The 18,789-nt window shown below is 37.4% G+C and overlaps 1 protein-coding gene across 1 annotated transcript; it reads right to left on the bottom strand.

Annotated features, from left to right (window-relative positions):
* Positions 1-17,196: 17,196 nt before the first annotated feature.
* On the bottom strand, positions 17,197-17,772 carry LOC107089030 (rho-related GTP-binding protein RhoG-like). The gene has a single exon (XM_015381548.1). The coding sequence runs from the start codon at positions 17,770-17,772 to the stop codon at positions 17,197-17,199; it is 576 nt and encodes a 191-aa protein (XP_015237034.1).
* Between the last annotated feature and the right edge of the window lie 1,017 nt (positions 17,773-18,789).

Genomic DNA, 18,789 nt, shown 5'->3' with positions numbered 1-18,789 from the left:
TCACAAAAGTATTTACACCATATTTTAATTTACCACATATTTTAATATTAGGTATTTTAATGATATTTTATAAGGTTGGTCAGTGTTAAATATCACACAATTTAGAAAGGGAATAAAAATGTGAGATGGCTTTTTAAGATTTTTGTGAAACCTAAGAAGAGTCATGCTATGCATTTGGATTCAGCCCTCTCTGCAGAAGAAAACAGTTCACCTGTAGGGTATCTTCTTTAGTCAAACACTGAGTTGGCAGCATCATGGGTGGGAAGGCTTTTCTTTAGCAGGAACAAATAAGAAAACCTGCTGGAGGGTTGGGACTGTGGGAGACTTTTACCTTCCAGGAAGACAACAGACCTGAGCCGAAGTGGGATGACTTCAATGAAAACATTTTTATGTGTTAAAACAACCGAGCCAAAATCCAACCATAAATCCAGTTGAGTACTGAAGAAAATATGTTCTCAAATGTTTTCTTTGTAGTCTTGAGGCTGAGATGTTTGATATTTTCTTACCGTTTGACTTTCTTTGTTTAAACTTGAGTAAATATGAACAGTTTCATTAACTTTGATTATCAAAGCTTTTCAAAATCCATAAAACTTGCTTGTTAAAACAAAAAAAAACTTCAAATGTTGCCTCTTGTTGTCAATTAAAGATTTACTCATATTTTTACAAGTGCTGTTACTCTGTTAAACAATGCAAATGCAGCAGCAGCCCTCCAGTGTCTATCTGCCCAACATGCATCACATTTATACTGCAGAGCAATAGGATAGAAACAGAAAGTCCTGAGAATCGCTTGCCAAAGCTGGAGTCAATGAGGCGGGCTTAAGATCCTCGTCAGAAATTAAACTAAACAATAAAAATGATTCATTCGTGTTTAAAGTTTCACTTAGAAATAGAGAAAACCAAATAAATTTGTCATTGATGTTGTTTTTATTACAATGGTTTTTGTTTCTTAGAATGTTTTGAGGTTTGAGTCATGAGACCATTCTGATACTATTTTAAGGGTCAGGAAAGTTTGGTAACAAGAGGACATTTTCTTTGCGTTTTCCATCTCAATCATCTTGTTTCTTCTTATTTAAACTTTTCCTGATATCCCTGCATTATTTCTTCAAAAGCCTCGAGCGTTAGGTGTTAATGGGGTTCACAAGCCTTTAAAAACATGCATCACCTGGACTTTCTTTGCAAAATCTATGAACACCTGCAGCAAGCAGAAAAAAGCTTGGCATGACTCATTGGTAAAAAATTACCTAACTGGGTCAGAGTTTCTTGTTTCTTTAAAGATTGCACAAACTAGAAAAAGTGTTACCACTTCGTTTTTAATTAGACATGAGCATTCTGATTTTAACTTTTTTTTTTTTTTTTAAAAGGCCAATTTGAACTTGGCAAAACATATATTGTTCATATCTCCTATTATCTGTCATTTTTTGTCCACTCTAATCTGGAAAGAGAAAAAAATTCTCATCATGATCCGTATAATCAGAGAAGATTATGTCGCTTCCTAACAGAGTTAATAAATGACTCAAAAAGACTTAATAGATTCTCCTCTTGGTCTCCTTTAACTTTTCAAGCTGACACCCCTGCTCAGCACTGTAGGCATCAGAGAAGCTAGCTGGATGTTTTATTCAAAGCCAATCTTACTCATTCAATGCTGTGCTCTGCACCAGGAAGATAAAGTTGTCTTCTTTCTTGAGCTGTGAAACCAAAACTTGTGAGGGGGAAAACAACAAGCCCAAAGGGCATCGAGGGGGCGCTGTGAGGATGAAAACGTGGCTGACCTTATAACCGTGGGTGTCGGGGGAAAGATGCAGAAAGAGCATTTCTGGTTCAGAGCTCAGCAGACCTTTCTATGGTGTATTTTCATGTGTTTTAAGCAGCCTATAGTTGCCGATGCAGCAAGATTGAGCATCTCTGAGTCATAAACGCTGTGCGGTTGATTGGCTGCGTGTCGCCACATTGACCTTCATTAAGGGACTGCTTACAGTGAGCAGGCGGGGGTCAAACTCTCTCCAGAGGAGGAGGTGTGCTTTATTACTGATTAGTGTATGAGACGCAGAGGGGGTTGGGGTAAGGAGGGGGTTCAATCACTGTACACAGCTTGAGCCCACAACTATCAGAGTTTAAACCAAGCCTCTAAGCTGACAAGAGGCACATTAAGAGGAGGCCTCTTCCTCCTGCCAAACTACCATAGATCCTAGCAAAGAGGATGAAGAGCACATTAAGACAGGAGTTTAACAAGTTACATCAGAGATAATAATGTTGTTCCTGTTATGAAAAAGCTTGACTGTCAACATGTGAATTGCTATCTCACATCTTTGTGTCTGTCTCCCCTCTTTTTCCCACTCCTCTGTCAGTTACGCTCCTCGTGATGCGGGTGGCGACATGTCAGCCTGCAGATTACCATGGCCTTTAATTGGGCTCATTTCCTGTTTCCATGGTCACCAAAAAGCTGTCCGTCTCGCTACATCAGATGTTATAAAAGCAAAGCATCGATTTAAGCTCTGAGACAAACACAGTTTACATACGGCTCCGTGCGCCGGCAGACAACCAAGACAGGATCACAAATACAGACGACTAAAGGCTCAACCAATCGAGTTGATTGGCCTGTACATCAAAAGAGGATCCTTTAAGAGAAGTGAAAAGCTTCATTTGAAATTTTAGGTTTTTTATAAAGGGTTTAGTCTGTATTTATAAGAACTGCATCATAAAACATCAAAACAGATTAATTTCAGATAAACAAAGTGATGTTTGGGTTTTTTTCACCAGATGTATAGATTTAGATTTCAAGGGATTCAGGAAGACTAAGGTTTCTTATTGGGAACTTCACAAAATGCAAATCAGACAAAAAAAAATAATAATTTTATCATTTTATAAAAAAACAAACTAAATAGTTTTTCATTTTTGTTATTAAACACTTTTTGTTCAAACTTAGACTCAGTGGTGAGAGCACTGCACATAACTTCACCCATCTCACTTCAGTGAGATTAAATCTGTTTTATCAGTGTTTTTTTCCCTATATATAAACAACTTGCTGACAATATCAGTTAAGCTGCAAGATAAGGACTCAGATGTATTTTATCACACATTCAGAGATCTGGCGGTTTGGATAGCTGTGCAGTGTTGCAGTTGGTTTACATAAACTCATAAAAGGCATGGACTTCACATTTACAGTAGTTAGGGGTTCATTTAAACCGTTTGTTTTTCAAAGTTCAATGATCATAGAGCATGCGATTTATATCTTCTAAAAGCTAGAAAGTGGGGCACACATTTTACATTAAAGGAACATTGTTAGATATTGTCTGTACCAAAAAAGCAAATTCCAGTTGATTATGATAAAATAGGGTTATATACTCCAAGCATCTGTCCTGATAGTGTTCTGATGGTCCTTTTTGAGCCTAAATAGAACCCCAGCAACGGGTCAGATCAGCTGACATAAACAGATGAAGCGCCACCTATCAGCAGTACTAATGAATCACCAGAAAGCCAGTTGGTGGACTTTGACACAGCTACTGATTGACGGTGGTGTAATGCCTTCGGGAAAATCATCAGCTCTGAGGATAGGGCCTAAAAGCATTGCTACACCAGTAGCACTATTAGTATGGACTTTAGCAGCTACATCAGAATGCCTCCTGAACTTTAGCTCCAGCTTTAGTGAAAAACGGTCAAACTGTTTTCCCAGCGATACTTTTATCCTTCCTGGAATCAAATATCTTGCACCTAATTACACCTGAGCTGGAACATATCTTTTTTTTTCAGCAAATAGGTGGGAGTTCCACACTTGCTCACTTCCATTACTTTGGCTTGTTTACCAATACTACGCTTGAGCAATGACGTAATCTCAATCACATAAGGATGTCATGATCAGTGTTGTATAAAGTACTGAAATCTCAGAGTCAAGTAAAAGTATAAGTACCTCTCCAAAATATGAGTTTGGTAAAAGTCCAAGTCACTGCCTGAAATGTTACTTGAGTAAAAGCCTTAAAGTATCTGAAATGGCTTGTACTTAAGTATAAGAATTACTGTAAAAATAGATGTACTCAAGTAATGTAGTGAAAAGTATAAGTAAAAAGTAGTGCAGTTTGAATGACATTTTTTTTACATTTTGGTAAACTTTGAAGGATAAATTCACTTAAAATAATATACACAACCAAGTGTAGGATAAATTTAGACTAGATTTGCGAAACAGGCGTATCCTATTGGTGTTGATGAAAAGGCCCAGGCAAGACCTTACTTTGTAGTCAGTAGGTGGGGTCAAAACACTTGCATTTCTCTCGCTCGTTTTCTTTTTTTTTTACTCAGTAAATAAACCAAATATTGAAAATGTATTGGAGTAAAAGTATGCAATTAAGTTTGTAGTTAGTGAAGTAAAAGTGAAAGTTCTCAAAAAAATTTATACTCTTGAAAAGTATAAAGTACTCCAAAATATACTTAAGTACAGTAGTGAAGTATTTTTACTTCATTACTATACAACACTGGTCATGATAAATATACACAGCAAGGCTACGCCACCAAGCAAAAACTGGTTGAAAAGAAGACACGATTTACATCCAAAGGGCGACTACATTTGGTTGAAAAGTGAAAGGTGAAGTGGAGTCTTTAATTGGACTAAATTGGGACAAAATCAGACCAACAAATGACCCAATTTTCAACAGCTATTTCTGGACTACATCAAGACTGAAGGACAGAAAAGATATCCCCTAAAAATCAACGTCAATGATATCTGTTGCCTGATATTCACTACTAAGATGAACAAAAATAAAGCTTAAAAGATGCAACCAGAGTGAGTTATTGGCGTATAATTTTAGAAAATGTCAAATAATGTAAATATGTACCTCTAAATAAAAAAAAAACATTGAATATGTATGTATCCTCAATTATTAATGAAGAGATAAAGTGCTGTTATAATTGGAAAGCAAATTTTTGTTGTTCACCTTATTTTAAACTAACCAGAACAGCTTTGATTTGATTACCGTAGTAAAAGTTCTAATTGTAATGATCTATTTATGTTATTTCTGGAGGCAGTTTTATCAGCAAACTCAGAAGTGACAATGTCTCTTTCTATTCAAGACTTAAGACTTTGTCTCCATTCTTTTTCTGATTACAGAAACATCAGTAAGGGAAACACAGTTGCCAAACATTTAATTTAGTAGCTTCCCCTCAAGCCACGTGACCTTGAGGGCAAAAGCCAAAACTTCAGACTTTCTCTAAAAGTTGCACGGCTCATCCAGGTGTCCATGTTCCTCACAGATCTCTAAAGGAAACCTTCCATTCAAATGTGAAAAAAAAAGGCTGTGCACAGAGAGAGGCATAAACGCCTTAATTTCTCTAAGGCTTAGAGAGAAAGAAACATAAAAATAATGATGCATTGAGGGAGAAGAAAAAGGAAAAACAGAAGAGGCGAAAAAGCTTCTCCTTGCTCTCTCCTTGAACAGCAGCCTCCCCAGGGAGCTGTTGTGTCTGATTTAGTTCTCACAGGCCTCCTGTAACAGCAGCCGAGACAGATACTAACGACTGTCACAGGTGAAGGCCTTACGCTTTCTAAGACTAATGTCAGACTATTGCTTCTTGACAGGTAACAGCCTCCTAAAAATATTTCATTACCCCCTTTTTCTTGTTAGAATTTTCCTTCCATCCTCAACGGAAGTTGGAGAGTGAAGTTTACATTTTGAGGGCCAAGTATAACAGTTTCTGTGCCAATGACGTGGACAGGCTCAGCAACTCCCAATTATGTCTTAGTGGCCCATAAACAAGTCAAACACAAACAGACACTTATGCACATGTCTGACCTGCTCCCCTTTTTCTCACACAGAGCAAGAGACAGTCTGGTCTGACTCTGGCTTAGCTGTAACAGAGTCATCCTCATTAACTGAGACAAATGAAGAAAAGAAACTGGAATGTGGATTTGAGGGAGCATGGTTAAGTAGTGAAAAGAGTCTGCTTCTTACTACAAAAAAAAATGTTCCCTGCTCCTCTCAGGATCATTTTCCACCTGGTTAAGCTGCACAATCTACTTTGATATGAGCAGAACGGTAAAACCTGCTCCAAGAAGATGAGGTGGCTGAGATCAAAGCAGGCACGGAGCTGCAGGAAAGCGGTATGTTTCTCAAGCAGGACGGGATGTTCTGTCCTAAAGAGAAGTAAAAAACACAAAAAATATAAAAGCCACAGTCTGTTATAGGAGATGCATCCATAAAGAGGCACCAGCAGGACCCTAAATGGGTACAATGCGTTGGTGAAGTTCCCCTCCTGAGGTATGCTTTGCTTTATATCTGTTATGTTTTCGTCAGCAACAGCCCTAGTGACCTTTTGTTTGCTGCCTGAGTTGACAGCCGTGGAAAAGGTTCCACGCTCATGCCAGCCAATCCCTTGTTTAGCTGACACTGATGCACACCAGAAAACATAACAGAGCAGCGCAGGAGACGGAAACAAGGGAGACGAATGTTTAAGAGGAGTTTAGATTTAAAGATGTTTTGGTTTAATGCTACGTCGTTATTTGAAGGATACGACAGCTCAAACGTAGGAGAAAAAAAAGCCGTAGCTTCTTTTAAAGCAAATAGAAACTCTGTCTGCATCATGCAATCCCTTTTAAAAAATAGATCACAAACTTCAAACCCATCTCCTCATTATCTTATCTTTGCACTTCTCTTCTTTTTTGCACCTCACCCTCTTCTCTCTACAGTGGTTGTGAATGTAAGAGTTAACTTTTTCAAGCACCTTAAGCCATCTGGTCCCTCCCTGAAACAGGAGTGAAACATGAGAGGAAGACGGCGTGCGAACAAACTCCTGTGGATCCAGAGATTGTACATCAACAATGGGCAGCAGCATCACAACAGACAATCCAATCAATCTGCTTTTCATTCTGTAGTTTGTTTTCTCAGAAGTGCTCAAGCTGTTAGTTTTGTGATTCAAAGGCCCCAGTTTCCAACCTCCGAGCTGCTAACCAACATAATTAATACTTCAGCACCAGAGAGTCTGTTCTTTTCCTCCCTCTGCTCTCCGCATCTTTTTTTTTCTCTCTCAGAATAGCTCAACACTTGCATGTCCACACTCAGGGTATCCTTTGTTCTCAGGCATGTAATTAATATATATTTTTGAACAATGCTAAAGTCCAAAAAGAAAGCTCTCCTTGGATCAAATATTATTTATTTATTTTTACTTGCAATGGATCAAAGGAAATGAAAAGATTTTGACGTATAAATCTCACAGTGAGTCTTAACAAACTTGGAGAACAGCTAAATCTGAGGGTTGTGAATTAAAAGGTTTTTAATGAGGTGTCATATTTAGAGCCTCAATAGAGTCCTTTTATATTTTTTAAAGGTGGCGATTGCCAGGATTGGTTAGATTTGCTAAATGCTTTAATATTTTAGAGATTTTTTTTTACTCTAAAGTAAGACATTAACATAAATTGTATAAATATTTGCAAAAATGTTCTTTTAAAATTGTGCGACTCCAGTGGGAAATCAGGGGGTTTCTTTCTGTAAGCTTTTAACAACAGTTTGCAGGAATTTTGGTCGATTTCTCCTGACAGGGCTGCTGTCACAGAGTCAGCTTTGTCGTGCGCCTGCTGACACATACCTTTTTAGCTCTGTCCACATATTTTCTAAGATAATCACCTTATGACAGCATCTCCAAAATACTATATATGTCTTTAATTGAATTTTTGAAAAATGTAGAATGCTTAGAGTTAAGGTTTGTTTGGGACCCATTTATCCCCAAGGTTCAACCTTATGTCTGATGTCTTCTTAAGGAGATTTTTCCTTTTTATACAAACAACCCTCTTCCTTTAATCAGAAAATTGTGGGGAAACACTTTCAGCTTAATCAAACCACAGGATACGAAACTAAAACAGACCTGTCATTTTCAGGTGCATTTTCTAGCTTTTTATGTTGCATTTGCAATAATGGCTTCTTCTTCTCTGAGTGGCTTTTCAGCCAATGTCTTACAGGGCATTTTGTAAAGTAAGGCAAGTATGTTTGAATGGTGTTTATGCTTGTAATTGGTTTCTTAAAGAATTAGTATACAGTTATTTGTGTCTAAAATTCTGGATTTAAAGAATATGCTGGTGAAGATTCTCACTCATCCAGGTCATAGTCATTCCAAAAAATGAAAAAAAACAAGAACAATCCACTGGACTTTGTTTGCAAGTTTAAATACGTTTTCCTTCCCATCCAGGAAGCTTTTTCAATTTTAAAATGTCAGAAATAGTATTGAGCTCTTTTTTTTTGTTGTAATGGCTCTAAAGAAAGATTGAAAATATAATGGGAAAAAAACAAAACATTTATTGCTCACAATTGTTTCATTTAGCAAATATGCAGGTTTTTTAGTTGTGTGTGTAAATATCTGGTTTCAATGTGTATTTTTAGTATACATAGATGTGTAATCAAACAATATAGTGTTTCTCATCTACACAGCATATTGATTAAGTATCTCCTTCCAGTCGCGGGAGATCAAACAGATCTTAGCAGGGGAGGAGATATCAGGTATAATCCATTTATCTTCAAAGCTTATCATAATGACTCCTAAAAACAAATAAATCTGCATCATAACGTATGAAGTCGACATGATGCTATTTTTCCTGAAACAAGATAAAAATGCTGCAGACTCCATTCTTGATTGAAGTCAGCTTTTAAGATGGCAGACTCAGACAAGGGAGGCAGCTTTAAAAAAACACAAAAATGACTGTAATTTTAGCAACATTGTTTTGACATCTTATGTTGTTTGTGAAATTACCACAGTGAGACATCTTCTAACCAAACTCAAATTATCACTAAAAACCAAAAAATGTTTTCCTATTTAAATGCTTGTTTTCTATGATTTAATGTCTTGTACCTTGAACTCTTTACCTTTGCATGTATCTCTGGCTTTGTGCTTGAATGCTTTCCCTCTTCTTCATCATGGGACATTTTTTTTTGTTTGTTTGTTTTGTAGAATAAGTACACTTCCAGAACTGCCTCTCTAACGTGTGAGGTTCTACAGGAGTCAGTTTTGGGTGCTCTCTTGTTTGCATTTAATATATTCTTCCTTTAGTTGCCATTTTTTTTTAAAATTTTGATGATATTTCTTTTTCTTTTTTAATGTGGATGGCATATTGCTATTTTGCAAGTTCTCCTACTTAGAAAACACAGAGGGTTCTGAAATTGTCGTCATAAGTGCATATCCACTGTGAGAGATAATCTATAAGCTGCAAACAAGTATTTGAACACACCTGTCTATCAGCTAGAATTCTGACCATCAAAGACCTGTTAGTCTGCCTTCAAAATGTCCGCCTCCACTCCATTTATTATCCTAAATTAGATGCAGCTGTTTGAAGTCGTTAGCTGCATAAAGACACCTGTCCACCCCATACAATCAGTAAGAATCCAACTACTAACATGACCAAGACCTTAGAGCTGTCAAAAGACACTAGAGACAGAATTGTACACCTCCACAAAGCTGAAAAGGACAACGCCAAACAGCTTGGTGAAAAAATGTCCACTGTTGGAACAATCATTAGAAAATTGAAGAAGCTAAACATGACTATCATATTCGACTGGGGCTCCATGCTAGATGTTACCTTGTAGGGTCTTTATTTGTCCTAAGAAAGGTGTGAAATCAGCCCTGAACTCCACAGGGGGAGCTGGTCAATGACCTGAAAAGACCTGGGACCACCGTTTCCAAGGCTGGAATAGAAAATAATCCTTTTATTGCCCCAGAATTAGAAAATTCTGGTTGCTGTTGGTAATACACTAAGACGCCATGGTTTGAAATCATGCATGGCAAGGAGGGCTCCCCTGCTAAAATCAGCATATGTCAAGGCCCGTCTTAAGTTTGCCAATAACCATTTGGATGATCCAGAGGAGTCATAGGAAAAAGTCATGTTGTCAGATCTGTGTGGAGGAGTGGGCCAAAATCCTTCCTGCAGTGTGTGCAAACCTGGTAAAAAAAAAAAAAAACTACAGGAAACATTTGACCTCTGTAATTGCAAGCAAAGGCTACTGTACCATATATTGACATACATTTTCTGATGTGTTCAAACACTTATCTGCAGCTGTATTATAGAAATAAATAGTTAAAAAATCATACATTGTGATTTCCGAATTTTTTTATTTTTTTTTAGATTATGTCTCTCACAGTGGACATACACCTACAATGACCATTTCAGACCTCTATAAGTTGGAGAGCTTCCAAAATAGAGTTCAAATACGTACGTATTTTCCTCACTGTATCTTTTGAGTTTCATCAGCTGGGCAGGCTGTCTACCTTTGTCAACTGTTTATCCAAGATATGTGATTGGTGTCAAGCAATTACCTCATTTTTAACTTAAAAAAAGAGACAATAATCATGGTGAGTCCTGCACTTTGGAGTCAGACATAATGGAGCAAGAACCTGACTGTTTTGAACAAAGTCCAGTATCCTAAATTTAGGTTTAATTTCCATTTGTATTCTGGGCCTTGATTCATATGTAAACATTTTACTTATTACTGTAATATTCTATTTACCAGGTTGAATAAATCTTCACTCTCAAGCCTCCAAACTACAAAAAAGGCTGCAGCCAAACTTGTTCCAGAAAGTGAGATCACATCACATCACCATTTTATATTTCTTGACACTGTCTACCAGTAAAATTCAAAATCCACATAAAAATTCTTTCAAAGGGCTCCAATTACTTATTTAATCTTGAAAAAATATAACGTTGCTCATTTACTCTTTTCAGAAATTTTTATTTTGTTAGTAGTTCCACACATCAGATGCAAAGGGGGATCGAGCCTTTCAGTCAATGGCACCAAGGTTGTGGAACAGTCTACTGTATGTCTGCAGCTATCATTAGTCGAGTCTGTGGACTCTTTTAAGAAGCAGCTAAAAAGTTTTATTTTAAATTGCTTATTTTTAACACAAACTACAAAATTTTATTGATTGCTATTCTATCTTGTTTAAAAAAAAATCTGTTTCATGTTTTATTGGTTTTCTGTGCAGTACTTTACGATAAGTCATCTGTGAAGGCACCTCATAAATATATTGTACTCCCTTATAGTCCTATTTAAAACACTTATCTTATGTTCTGTTCATTTATACAGGGTAATACCTTCATCCTGTTAGTTTTGGGGGGAAATGGGCAAAAGGATTGTGCTATTTTGCGTCCCCCCACCCATAATTTCTATTTAGACTGATGTATTTTCTTGGTTTTGTGTCAATTACAGTTCTTACAAATAAGAAAAGAAAAGCACAAATTTAGTTATATTTCTCCTTTAAACATATTAAACTGAAAGACATTAAGATACAGTCATGTATGCATTATGTAATTATTGTTTTTCATTAAACCTATCATTTTTAGCCCAACATAGCATATGTTTATGCTTAAAGAGTTGATGATAGCCGCAATGTGACAAACTGCTCTCTTTAATTATGTATATTTTAACAAATACAGTATGTGACTTTAAAGTAACCACTGATGGAGGGAAACAGGGTTGCCTTAATACTAACAAAGTGTCTTGTGGTCAAATATACTAAAACTCTTTGACCTTTGAGTCTTGAGAGAACAAGTAATTTTTGATATATAGTGAGTTATAATATCAGTCCAGCCTTTGAATTTAATTTCATTAACTATGACATTTTTGGTTTTACTAACTAGATTTTTTTCATTTACCAAACTAAAATAATATTTATTGACCTTCCATTTTTCAAGATGTTTTCCAAAGTGAAAAAGGGAGTTGCAGTTTTTTTTTCTTTGTCATGCTATGTGACCTTCAATCGTAACCCCTATGCCAGAAGTAACATTCAGTCCAGTCCTCCAAGCCCCTTTTCCCAGTCTCTCCTTCAGCCTATTTATTATCTTTCCATCATTCTCCTTGAATAACACTTTCTCCTTTGCTTGCAGTCCCTGTTTTGTTACAAAAACAGCCATCAGCCTTCTCTCCCCTCACTGTTCCTTTGCAGTCTCATTTTCCCTGTCTCTGGGCTGGAACGGTTTGATTGGAATGCCAAACTTCAGCTTTCTCGGACTCACTCTGGCTGCAGGCTGTCTATTAGATTGGAGCTGTTTCATCTTACAGTAAAGGAGAAGAAGACTCTCCGTGGTTTCTATACTGAGTGAGTGCTGCCCGGCCCTTCTTGCTTTATCCAGAGCATCATCAAACAGGCAGTGCGAGTGAGGAGAAGAGGAGGGGAGAAAGAGCTGAGAGCAAGGTCCCAATGGAGGCCATCACTCCCACGCGCTCCACGCAGATGATTCACAGAAAGACTATGCAGCGTACCCTCATCCGCACAGTTCTGTGAATTTCACCTCTAGCTCCGACATTCAAAGGCAAAGGCTGCAATGCGACTCTGTGTGAAAACATCTACATTTACATCCCTCAAAGTGAACCGTAAACAACAAACTAATCCGTCTAGTGTTAGTCAAAAGATTTGTGTCAGCGTGGAGTAGTGCAGTGTGTGATATTTGTTCTGTGTTCTCCGAGCAGTGGGGTTTTGCTTTAAAGGAAACAAGCAGCAGCAAAAATGACTAAACTGTGATTATTTATGTGAGGTGGGAAGGAAGTTTGGTTTGAATGTGGATGTCATGTCTGTGATTTGTTTTAATATGGTCGATTGTCAGGTCCAAAACCGCCCTAAAAGTCTGCTAAGATCACAGGCCTGCATAACTAATGTACATTTCTGGAATATGATAAGAAGACCAAGTCGATGGCATGATTGACTTTCAGTTAACTTATTACAGACAAAGCTTTCATGCATTTAAGTATTTTTGATAAACAACTTTGAAACCATTTTGATTAATAAACTAACCTTGACTGCATTGTTTGATAACTAGGATCAGCCGAATTGTCACAATATAAATACATTTAAATTACTATGGGTGTTTGGGTGTTGAATCTTTAAGATACTCTAAACACCATCATCACATCTAGGCCGAATCCTTTCTGTAATGTCCCCATCATCATGCTCCTTATCTAATCACCTATGAATGATTCCATTATATGGCTGTGAGTTTGACCCCGCCTCTCGCCCATTGACAGCTGGAGATAGGCACCAGCACCCCTCGCGACCCCACTCGGGACAAGCGTGTAAGAAAATGGATGGATGGCTGGATGGATGGCTCTGAGTTTGGTTGGCAAGTCACCACTGAATCCTGAAGGTTGTCCACTAGCTTCATCTGGACTTAACTAAATGTTAAAGCATCCCATCAACACTTGACCATCTAACAGTTTGCAACCCTTGCCAACACAAAATCAAGGGCTTTTAATTCCTCTTTTAAGCCATTTATCACAAAACTTGCAGTAGCCAGACTCATATGTGTAGAACTGGGTTAAGCTCTACGTTATCAATCTGGGATGGCTGCCGCTCGGTCTGTCCGTGAAAAGAGGGACGTTTACTTTGAGCTGATTGGCTGACGTGCCAGCTAGTAGTCACCTTCCATAATACGCTTTCAGCCAATCGTAGCATCACAGTAGGATTTGTATGCAGCTTCTGGAGTGTTTCACAACTAGCGGAGTAAGCTGATAAATCAAACTTTTTCCAAATCCTGTCAGAAGAAAAGCTCAGACATCTTTCCCATCTACAAATGCACAAAGTGCTTCTCTTCGCTCCTTTTTTAAATGAGAAATTGTTGCTATTTTGGCTAAAACCGAGTCGATTGTGGTATTGACAGGTAATTCCTCCTGTGTAGCCATGTTTGTAATGCCCCTGCAAGGCCCTTCTGACTGTCGTCATTCCAAAAAACACTGCTGGCATGTCATTGGTTCGACTCACTGCTTGTTAAGAAATGGAGTTATTAGCGGGAGTTTTTCAAGATGGATTTTCTGTGAGACTGAAAACTGAGATCTTGTGGCAATCCAGCTTGCAGTTCTAGGTGAATTTATCACCCCACCCAGTCAGTTGACCAAAGTACTAACCTTGGGATTTGATCATCCCAGGATCCACCTCTGGCTAAAGCATCCTGTTGTACTTACGAAACAAATATGACTGTCAACAGATTTTGGTTTCCCTAATTAGCTGGATCTCCAGGTCTCGTAATGGGCTAATTTTCTCATCACTTGGATGTAGCTTAGCCCCCTTCCCATCCCTCTTTAACTGTCATAGCATCTCTGTAAGATAATGTCTCCCACCACATGCATGAAGCTGTTTCTGGACTGGAGAGCTCCTTCAGTGACAGACTGCTGCACCTTTAATGCACCAGGGAGCGTTATCACAGATCCTTCCTCCCAGCAGCTGTAAGACTCTATAACCATCACTGTTACCAATAACCTCAATACGTTGTTACATTCATGCTAATTTTTTAAGTTTGTCTTGGTCACTTAAATAACGTGCTGCTGTCTTTTTTTTTGCACATCTCTGGTGTTGCTATTTTCCAATATCCACTACTGTAGAAACGTCTCACAGCTGTATATTGATCATTTGTTCTTCGAATGACTGCACAGTATTCATATTTGTTAAAACACTGTAAAGTACAGTAATTTATTTTGTAAATTTTTTTAACTCTAACATTTATTTATTTTATTTTTTGAACACTTTTAATGTAATGTAATGTAATGCTGCTGTAAAACCACAATTTCCCCATTGCAGGACAATAAAGGAATTGTCCATTCTTCTATTCCATTCTAAATACTGCAAAAATTATTTTAAAAAACAAGAAAAATACATCTTAAAAGTCAGTGTATCTAATTTAGCCCTTAATTTGAGCAGGTAAATAAGTTGATCTGCTAATGGAAGGATTATTTTTACCCTTAAACTAAAATGATGAAAAATTGCGCACTTGAAATAAGATAAAGAAGTTGTTTTTCATTGTTTTAAATGTAAATTGTCTCATTCATTCAGCTGACTCTATCGCTCACCAGCTTAAATCAAAAAAGACATTCACATCACTATTAACATTATAAGCTAAAAGTCATGTATTTTTCAGCACATTACCATTTAAATTTACAGTAGCAGCTGCACATTCTCTAGAACTAGAGGCTTTGCAGCGCAACTGACTAAATGAGACAGAAATCATTAGGAGTTCAAATGTGTCGTTAATGTAGAGGTCATGTTGGACATTAAGGTCGGAGTATATGGGGAAAGTCTCACTTTCAAAATGTAAATTAATGAATGAGGAATCCAGCACATCGCAGAGGAAACACAAATATTGTCATAAAACAACCTACATTTGACAATCAATGCTCCAAATTGCAGTACCCAGTGATCCCTTTTGAGCCTGTTGGTCTAAACACATCTGAATGGCACAAAAACACAAATCCCACAACAATCTGGCTCCTGTAGCTGTTTTTTCTTCCAGCAGTGCATGACTGCTTGGATAGTTCCTCCTCTATGGTTGCATTGCAGCACCATTTCTGGGGGAACAACAGAGCAGACTGACAAAAACTCATTTAAAGCAGAATTACAAATTAGTACACTGTTAAGTACATTGCAGAGGTCTCAACCTTTCACTTTCTATTCAGTTCAGTCAGCCCACAGTGGAGGCTTTCACAACAAATACTTGGCAGGGTTCACTAAAACAATTTATTTCCCACTAACAGACAAATTCTACAAGCTGTAAACATACTGTCAGCGCTGTCCTCATTGTACGCCGCTCAGAGAGAGACCGCACAGGATATGCACCCTGAATCTCACCACAGCATATTACTGTATGAGCACTTGGCAGAGTTCAACACATCTGTCATTTGTCAGAGCCTCCACCCATAAAGGTCAAAGAAATATTTCTGAGTAAGCAGCAGAATGCTGACTTTTTAAGCGCCTCAAATGGATTCAACTTGTGGGTGTCTGCCTAGCTGAATAATGGCTCTTAAAAAGGTACAGACCATTGACTCGACCATTAAGTCTATAGATGAGGGAAAAATGTATAACAGGCTTTGAAAAATGCCTCTCATTCAGGACCACATGAGGCTGAGCTAGAGGGCTGTTTCCATCTAGTGTCCACATGCTGCAACTGAAAAGTACAAATTCAACAAATCATAAACATTTCCCCAAGGATATATAGTAGATTAAAATCCTACATCAAGTTGTGACTCATTTTTTTTACCTTCAGCATGACTAAATTGTTCCAGTATTTCCAGATTCCCTTACAGTACAGTTTAACTATAGTGCATGATAAAACAATAACACTTTAATCTTAAAAAGCCCATTTTCCAACCACAAACCGCGATGGAAGATAAATGCATTTTTTTAGGGAACAGGGAAGCAACTTCCAGATATGCTAAACTGAAAGATTAGTTTATCATCTGAATCTAAAGAACTAGGCTGTATGCTAATTAGGGATTTTAGCCATTTGAGTAGAGTTTAAATAGAGTTTTTGAACAGCAAGGGAAACATCCACATGTTTCAGGTCATAATTCAGACCAGTTTAGATCAAACTCTCTTTGATGGACTGACAGGATCACAGTCCTCACAAAGTAAATCTGAATGGGAAGATCAGACTCTCCGTCCAATCTGACTGAACTTTGGCTTGTTTTATAAAGCAAATTGTACAAAATACATTAATAAAACTTAGACAGATTTATTTTGTCATTTTGTATACACAAGTATAAACAAAAATAAATTTAATTTACAAACAGCTCTCTAGATAATTTCATTTTTTAAAGTGCACCCTTGATAAGGTAAGCATTAGTGATTAAAAAAAAAACATGGTGATATTAAGTCAGTATATCTAATTATGGAATGCGCATCATTCATGTTTGCTTGGCAGCAGTGATGTCAGACGGATCTGGATGGGATCTAAAAGCTAAAATTTGTAGATTTACAACAAAAAAAGAAATAAAAACTTCCCATCTCTCTGTACACTGTTACGTTGTACGATGTTAGCATATCACTTATGACTCTAGTAAACCACAATGACGTTTTTGGTTGCAGTTTGTAAACGAGTTGAAGGGGAATTTCTAGCACCATTTCTTTTGTAAAACGTATACAAGAGCTAAGAGGTAAAGTTTAAAGTCCAAGAAAAACTGTTATGTCAAAAAAAAAAGCCACATAAATCCCATATTAGAGAGAACAACAAAATCCGAAAGCTAGGTGTTATACCACATATAGAAAAAAAGAATCCTAAGTCAAATATATAGTACAGTATTATTAATTTAAATAGCCAAAAACAAATTAAGATGATTTACTGTGTTGCTTTTATTTTTAAATAGTCCTTTTGCTGCAATCCCTCAGGATTAAGAAGAGGAGTGACATCTTTTTACCTGTTGATTGACCACCTTTTTGTTTTTTTATATATTTTTTTCTAAATCAGGCAGCTATTTATTACAGAAGAACACACTTTTTACAATTTCTTTTACTCTGCGGAAACAACACGGCTCTGGCAGCTTCCTCAAACACCTCCCTGATGTTTTCCTGCTGCAGAGCAGAACACTCCATGTATTTAACAGCCCTGATCTGCTTGGCCAGGATGTCCCCCTGCTGATAGGTACAAACGGTCATACCCTGCTCTTTTAACATCTTCACGGTTTCTTCATCCCCCCTCAGGTCCTTCTTGGTGCCCAGCAGAAGGATTGGCACTTTGGGGCAATGTTGGGACACTTCAGGTTTCCACTTCAGCCTGATGTTATCATAAGAGGAAGGGCTGCCAATAGAGAAGCAGACAATGAAAATATCTGCTTGAGGATAGGAGAGTGTACGCAGGAGCTCATACCCCTCACGGCCTGCCGTGTCCAGCAGTTTAAGGGTGACAGTGTGGCCATCCACACTTATGTCACCAGTGTAGTTGTCAAACTGTGCAGAAAGGTACTTTTCCTTAAAAACGCTGGTCGCATAAGCGACGAGAAGAAAGGTTTTACCAACGCCCCCATCACCCACCAACACACACTTTATGGTCTGCATTCTTCTGGGACAGCAGCTCCTGTAAACAAAAGGTGAAGAAAAAGCAATTTACTTAAAATACAGTCTTTCAAACACATACATGTAAGAGGTTAGTATATGGGGCATTGTTCCTATAAACCATGAGTAAATCAACACTGTTTATTTTGCACTATAAACCTACATAACCATTGTTTTAAAGCTCAGTTTTAAGTCCAACATTAACCCAAAACTGCCAGTTGTTTTCCCTGGAAGTTTAAATAGAATCCTTTTTATTAACAGGGAAGTTTTGAAGGACTTTATTGACTTACCAGCTCTTGGTTTTCAATCCTTTTTCTCTTGCCAATACCTGCTTTAGTAGGAGAACTGTCCTTTATGTAGAAATTACTGCCAGGAAGTGATGCAAGAGGAAACATGTAAAAGGTTTCCTAATCCCAGGAAGTCCCACTTTGATCAAACTTGCCTGCAGGGGCAAGTTTTAGGAGGACTGCTATGGCATTGTTGCATCTGTAGAGGGCATCAGTTTTCTCCTGAAAATATAAAACAGACCTTCTAAAAATTATAAAATTAGCTCAGCTTTAGCACAGCATTTTTGTTTAACTCTTAATAACACACTTTTAAACTTCTACAAGAAACTTGCAAGAAATATTGTTTTTTGAGTGTCATTATGGTGCTTCTTATAAACTGACAACTTGTTTTTTCCATATTTGTTCTGATCAAACAGTTTTAAAAGTTTTAATTTTCATCTAAGATACCGTGAATACCAGAGGTGTCAAAAGTATTAATGATTATTTCCAAGGTAGAAGTATAAATCTTACTGTTTAAAAACACTTCTGTAGAAGCTAGAGAATCAACTTAAGCTTATAACTAAAGTAAAAGCGTACAAATAACATTTTTAAAGTACTTAAAGTATAAGTAATGCTAAAAAAAAATGATAAGGAAAGATGCTTTACTGCACTAAACAAACCTTTTTCAACAATTCTGGATGATAACTTCCTTATTCTTAATTTTCTTAGTATTGTAACTAATGGCAACAGTGAC

The sequence above is a fragment of the Cyprinodon variegatus genome, unplaced genomic scaffold, assembly GCF_000732505.1.
Source record: "Cyprinodon variegatus isolate N-32 unplaced genomic scaffold, C_variegatus-1.0 Scaffold236, whole genome shotgun sequence".
In the NCBI taxonomy this organism is placed as follows: domain Eukaryota; kingdom Metazoa; phylum Chordata; class Actinopteri; order Cyprinodontiformes; family Cyprinodontidae; genus Cyprinodon; species Cyprinodon variegatus.
This window is presented reverse-complemented; position numbering and strand designations above follow the sequence as displayed.